This window comes from Epinephelus fuscoguttatus, linkage group LG5 (assembly GCF_011397635.1).
Source record: "Epinephelus fuscoguttatus linkage group LG5, E.fuscoguttatus.final_Chr_v1".
Taxonomy (NCBI): domain Eukaryota; kingdom Metazoa; phylum Chordata; class Actinopteri; order Perciformes; family Serranidae; genus Epinephelus; species Epinephelus fuscoguttatus.
The window spans coordinates 16,943,817-16,950,760 of NC_064756.1; the positions used below are offsets into that span (position 1 = coordinate 16,943,817).

Below are 6,944 nucleotides of genomic sequence, written 5' to 3' on the forward strand. Positions count from 1 at the left end.
TTTTGCATTCACTGTTCATTGCACTTGTACTCACTTTCTAATAACTGACTGATTTGCTTTCTGTGAAATATTTACTCATATGTTACTCAACTGAATGTATCAATAATCAGTGTATAATCAGAATCAAGAAACACATAATCATTGTTAATCATGTTTTGTTGTTACCCTAGTTAGGAGCTAAAAATGATGGTGTATGCCTTCACCATCTGTGCTCAAGTTGGTGTGTTTGCACTCAGGTGATGTCATGATGTTCTGAGTTTAAGAGACAATGGTGGCAGAAGTAGAGCGTAGTGATCTGAGGGCTCTGCCAACAAGGCCTACAATGGGAGGGGAATGTGAACAGCATGAAAGTGAATGCAATATTGAAACAACTGAGTCTGCTCCAGGGTCCAGCTCAGTGTGTGCGTGTGTGTGTGTGTGTGTAACTCACAGTTAATCTATTTCACTTTGAACTCTGATGGACTGCATTTTATTTACTGGTAAAGTGTGGGTAAAGATCTAACGAAACAAGCCTGAAGAAGGATTTTTATTCCACATTTCTTTCCCTGTAAAACCAATATTGTGATTTATGTAATGCAAGTTCCTATTTAATATCATTTATTCAATAAAAATAAACATGTTTCATCTCACTTCCTTCTCTTCTTGTTTATTAATATCCTGTCTCTATTTTGAAGCCAGTTGCATGCATGCCTAGTACAATGATATCAATCTGTTGGTTTGATTTCACTGAAATACACTCTAAAGATCAACATTATCCTCTCATAACATCATTGCAGTCATTACATTTTGTGTATTTAGCCTAAATTTAACCAATACTTTCATCAGAAATCATTTCATGTCGACACAGCTCCAGAGACCCACCATCATTAACCCTAGGTGAGATCTTACCTGAATGTTTCATCACATTCCTGTTAATAGTTCACCCAAAAAGTCAGAATAACAATGGCATCAATTTACATAAAGCAGTTCTTACTTTATCATAGTATGCCATATACACAATTACAGTGTTAGTGTGCATCTGTGCAGACCTCAGTGTTTTAAGTCATCCATCATAATAACATCAGTTAGCCATCTTTCTTCTATCTTACCTGAATGTTTCATCACATTCCTGTTAATAGTTCACCCAAAAAGTCAGAATAACAATGGCATCAATTTACATAAAGCAGTTCTTACTTTATCATAGTATGCCATATACACAATTACAGTGTTAGTGTGCATCTGTGCAGACCTCAGTGTTTTAAGTCATCCATCATAATAACATCAGTTAGCCATCTTTCTTCTCATTTAACAAAATTAGGTTACTGGTAACTTAAATTATTGGAACAACATGTAGAGAAAATACACATCTGGTAAATACTTTATGCATCCTTGTTTTTAGAATACCTACAGAGTTAGGTCCCATCAGTCTCAAACCAGTCCAGTTGAATATTGGGTAACAATTCAGTGGCGTCACATTTAGTTATGTTGAAGAAAAAGGTGCAACTATGTTCATTTAGTTGTGAGTGTTAAAATGTTTTTACATACAGTAGTCCTAACTGCAGTTTTTATATATGTATATATATCATCAGAATCAGATGTAGATGCTTTACTATAAACTATGCTCCATCTCACTGGAGATTTGATTTTACTGTTAGCAGTTTTACACCAGGTACATGGAAAGGCACTGCTAAATAAAGACTGCCATCCTATGGCCACTTATGATAGTGCAGCTTTTGTTGGTAATAATATCTGTGATGCATCTTTATTCTCAGTTCATTTAATCATGAATCATGTTACACACCAATGCTCAATGCCAGTAGACTACATGTGAGGTGATTACCATGGGACTACAGCAGAGACTCCAGCCTGCAAACATACATTTGTTATTAATATTTGGGGTTGCTTGTATTAAATGTCGTGCAGCTTTGGACAGATCAAACAATCCTGACTGTAGAGCGACTATCCAAAAGCAAAAATATAGTCGCCAAGAGGCTAAGTAGGGGAAAAACTTTACTTGTTGGACGCGCTGGCATGTCAATAAATCTTCGCTCCAAAGATGTTGCGTTTTACATATTTATTGCTGATAAAACAAATGTGAAACAACTTCCCAAAGTCTAAAAACAATTCCTTTTGCTAGTGTTGAGCGATCAAAAGCATCAAAGCGATCAAAGCGGTCAGCAAAAGTGAGACTTCCCCCCTCATCCTCTCAGTTCATTCATAAGAGCCGCCCGGTGAAGAACGGCTGATTTTACTACTATCGCTGCTGACGTACCACCAACACCACGTGACACATCCTTGTAAGTGACCAAATATGGCATGCAAAGAAACTTAATACAAAATACTACAATAACAATAACTGGCACCTACATTCCGGCCCCATAATTATTACAGTTGCCCCAGTAATAATTACAAATACATAACCCACATAAGCAAACAATACAATTTATCGGGCCCTTTACATTTATCCTTTTTTGTGTATATTTTTTGCAAGGTGTCCATAGTCCATTGTATGTATAAAGTTCATGGTAGATCTTGATCCAATCTTCTTGAGCCATGTCATGTCAAGTCATGTCTAGGACAGAGGTTACCAGCACATGTCCTAAGTGAGTCATCACTCACGTCAAGTCTAAGTCAAACAAGTCAAAACAGCCTTCAACACTGTTCCGACTCCTGAAGAAGACAGATCTTGGTCACAGGTCTACTAAGAACGCTGGTCTGGGTCTTAATTTTGACCTGCCGCACTAATCCTCTTCTGTCTGGCACCGCCTCAGTGACTCTTCCAATGACCCAGGAATTCCGAGGAGCGGAATCGTCCACTATTAGCACGATATCCCCGAGAATGAAGTTCCTCTTGACCTTTGTCCACTTCTGGCATTCCTGTAGTTGTGGCAAATACTCCTTAGTCCACCTTTTCCAAAACAAATCAGAAATATATTGGACCTGCTTCCATCTGCGACGTGCATAACTGTCCTCCTTGTGAAACAGACCAGGTGGTAAACAGGGCTTGGTTTTGAGAAGTAGAAGATGGTTGGGTGTCAGTGCTTCCAAATCATTTAGGTCAGTGGATTCCTTGGTAAGGGGTCTGCTATTGAGAATAGACTCAACCTCACAGAGGACTGTCTGGAGTCCCTCCTCATCCAAACTTTGTGCTCTCAAAGTGGCATTAAGAACCCCTCTAATGGAACGAATCAACCTCTCCCATGCTCCACCATGGTGTGATCCGGTAGGAGGATTAAAGGTCCACTTGATTCCTTTCAATGAGAGTGTGTCGTTGATCTGTTCCAGGTTCCATCCGTCAATGGCTCGTTTCAACTCACGCTCTGCACCAATGAAATTAGTGCCATTGTCTGAGCGGAGCTCCTTAACCTGTCCTCTTCTTGCGATGAAGCGTCGCAAGGCATTAATGAAAGAATCTGTGTCTAAAGATGAAGCAACTTCAATGTGCACTGCTCTTATCACCAAACAGGTGAAGATGACTCCATATCGTTTGACAAGACTCCTTCCACGCTTGATGTCAAAAGGTCCAAAATAGTCTACCCCGACGTAACTGAAGGGAGGTTCATCTGGTGAAACCCTGTCGACAGGCAAGTCTGCCATTTGCTGTTGACCAGTGGCTCCATGTAGCCTGCGACAGACAACACATTTGGATAAAATCCTTCTTATGGCAACACCCGCAGCAGGAATCCAATAGCGTTGACGTAGCCTCGACAGCACATGGTTCCTGCCACCATGGCCGACCTCTTGATGAATGTGGCGTATGATGAGGTCTGAGATGTGAAGCTCTTTAGCTATGATAGCTGGGTGTTTAGACTCTTCAGGCATAGCCACCTTACTAAGCCGACCTCCAACTCTCAAAACGCCATCCTCCAGTATCGGATTGAGCCTGTATATGTGACTGTTTCCTTTCACACTCTCTCTCCTCTGAAGGCAAGAAAACTCTTCCGCGTACTTTTGTATCTGACAGAACTTGATTATTTCTAGTTCACTGGTTTTGATTTCTTCCAATGAGAGGGGACCACGACACACCTCAACATCCTTGTGCTGCTTTGCATTTGATGCAGACTGAGAAAAATGGACATCAACTTCCTTTCTTTTCCTGATATTCAATAGCAGAGCCTTAAGCCTTAGTATCCAGGCCATCACTCTTGAGAGACTTGTCCAGGATGAGCTGCGGTTTATCAAACATGTCACAGCATTGTCTTTCTCTTGTTCCACAGAAACAATAGCAGAAACCTTGACTTCCGGGTCTCCAGACAGTGGCTCTCCCAAGTCATCTGGATCAACAGGCCAAGCTTCCTTTGGTTGCGGGAGAAATGGGGGACCACACATCCACATTTCATTCTTTAGAAAAGATTCCACTCTCACACCTCTGGAGGCAAGATCTGCCGGATTGTGCATTGTAGGCACATACCTCCATTGAGATGGATTAGACATCTTGAGAATCTCTGTGACTCTGTTGGCTACAAAGACACGAAACCTCGAAGTCTCATTTTTGATATACAGTACAGGCCAAAAGTTTGGACACACCTTCTCATTCAATGCATTTTCTTTATTTTCATGACTATTTACATTGTAGATTCTCACTGAAGGCATCAAAACTATGAATGAACACATGTGGAGTTATGTACTTAACAAAAAAAGGTGAAATAACTGAAAACATGTTTTATATTCTAGTTTCTTCAAAATAGCCACCCTTTGCTCTGATTACTGCTTTGCACACTCTTGGCATTCTCTCCATGAGCTTCAAGAGGTAGTCACCTGAAATGGTTTCCACTTCACAGGTGTGCCTTATCAGGGTTAATTAGTGGAATTTCTTGCTTTATCAATGGGGTTGGGACCATCAGTTGTGTTGTGCAGAAGTCAGGTTAATACACAGCCGACAGCCCTATTGGACAACTGTTAAAATTTATATTATGGCAAGAACCAATCAGCTAACTAAAGAAAAACGAGTGGCCATCATTACTTTAAGAAATGAAGGTCAGTCAGTCCGGAAAATTACAAAAACTTTAAATGTGTCCCCAAGTGGAGTCGCAAAAACCATCAAGCGCTACAACGAAACTGGCACACATGAGGACCGACCCAGGAAAGGAAGACCAAGAGTCACCTCTGCTTCTGAGGATAAGTTCATCCGAGTCACCAGCCTCAGAAATCGCAAGTTAACAGCAGCTCAGATCAGAGACCAGATGAATGCCACACAAAGTTCTAGCAGCAGACCCATCTCTAGAACAACTGTTAAGAGGAGACTGCGCGAATCAGGCCTTCATGGTCAAATAGCTGCTAGGAAACCACTGCTAAGGAGAGGCAACAAGCAGAAGAGATTTGTTTGGGCCAAGAAACACAAGGAATGGACATTAGACCAGTGGAAATCTGTGCTTTGGTCTGATGAATTTGAGATCTTTGGTTCCAACTGCCGTTTCTTTGTGAGACGCAGAAAAGGTGAACGGATGGATTCCACATGCCTGGTTCCCACTGTGAAGCATGGAGGAGGAGGTGTGATGGTGTGGGGGTGTTTTGCTGGTGACACTGTTGGGGATTTATTCAAAATTGAAGGCACACTGAACCAGCATGGCTACCACAGCATCCTGCAGCGACATGCCATCCCATCCGGTTTGCGTTTAGTTGGACGATCATTTATTTTTCAACAGGACAATGACCCCAAACACACCTCCAGGCTGTGTAAGGGCTATTTGACCAAGAAGGAGAGTGATGGAGTGCTGCGGCAGATGACCTGGCCTCCACAGTCACCGGACCTGAACCCAGTCGAGATGGTTTGGGGTGAGCTGGACCGCAGAGTGAAGGCAAAGGGGCCAACAAGTGCTAAACACCTCTGGGAACTCCTTCAAGACTGTTGGAAAACCATTTCAGGTGACTACCTCTTGAAGCTCATGGAGAGAATACCAAGAGTGTGCAAAGCAGTAATCAGAGCAAAGGGTGGCTATTTTGAAGAAACTAGAATATAAAACATGTTTTCAGTTATTTCACCTTTTTTTGTTAAGTACATAACTCCACATGTGTTCATTCATAGTTTTGATGCCTTCAGTGAGAATCTACAATGTAAATAGTCATGAAAATAAAGAAAACGCATTGAATGAGAAGGTGTGTCCAAACTTTTGGCCTGTACTGTATTTCAGAGCAGAGGTACTGTCTGACCAGAAAACAGAGTCTTGTAGCTTCATCCTCAACTCCCTTCTCCACAGCTTATCCATATGAGCCGCCACCACAGCTGCTGTCAGTTCCATACGTGGGATTGTCACAGGCTTTAAAGGTGCCACCCTGGACTTTCCCATTATGAAGGCACTGTGTGCCAAACCTTGGTGATTGTGCAACAGTAGGTAGGTGACGGTCCCATATCCCTCTTCGCTTGCATCCGCAAAATGATGTAACTGTGCAGCAGTTATTTCTCCAAAGTTAGGAGGTTTCAAACATCTGCTGGTGCTGAAGCCATTCAACGTTTGTAGCTCTTTCACCCAGCCCGTCCACTCCTGGGCAGCAGATGCTGGTATAGTGTCATCCCATCCCAGCCCTTTGCGGCACAGGTCTTGAAGGATCCTTTTAGCTGTGAAAATCACAGGAGACAAAATTCCCAGAGGATCATAGAATGAACTGACGGTTGAAAGGATTCCTCTACGTGTCAATGGCCTATCTGGAAAGGTTACACAGAATCCAAAGGTGTCAGACTGCGCGCACCATCGCACTCCCAGTGCTCTCTCCACTGGTAGGATATCCTGGTCCAGATCTTAGGTCCTTGACCTCCTTTGTCCTTTCCTCCTCTGGTATTGCAGCACACAGCGGCTGTTACTTATCCACTTGGTTAAATTGAAGCCTCCCTTGGCACATATCCTCCTTAGGTCCTCATACAGGCATATAGCTTCCTGTTCTGAGGCCACAGAAGCGAGGAGGTCATCAACATAAAAACTGTGCATGATGGTTTCAAACACCTGCTGGCTGAAGAGCTCTTTGTTATC

General features: G+C 42.4%; 2 protein-coding genes across 3 annotated transcripts in view; one reads left to right on the top strand and one right to left on the bottom strand.

Annotated features, from left to right (window-relative positions):
• The window catches only part of LOC125889375 (arp2/3 complex-activating protein rickA-like), a 108,114-nt gene extending 108,065 nt beyond the window's left edge, over nt 1–49 (top strand). For both annotated transcript variants that reach the window (XM_049577281.1, XM_049577288.1), the window contains one exon: nt 1–49. This exon is cut by the window's left edge and continues 60 nt beyond it. The gene's annotated coding sequence lies outside the window, so the exon portion shown is untranslated.
• Nucleotides 50–2,603: 2,554 nt separating this feature from the next.
• Nucleotides 2,604–4,065, bottom strand: LOC125889377 (uncharacterized). The gene has a single exon (XM_049577289.1). The coding sequence runs from the start codon at nt 3,799–3,801 to the stop codon at nt 2,632–2,634; it is 1,170 nt and encodes a 389-aa protein (XP_049433246.1). The 5' UTR covers nt 3,802–4,065; the 3' UTR covers nt 2,604–2,631.
• Between the last annotated feature and the right edge of the window lie 2,879 nt (nt 4,066–6,944).

Excerpts from the sequence above, each read along its gene's own strand:
- LOC125889377 (XM_049577289.1), bottom strand. The coding sequence starts at position 3,801 with ATGCCTGAAGAGTCTAAACACCCAGCTATCATAGCTAAAGAGCTTCAC.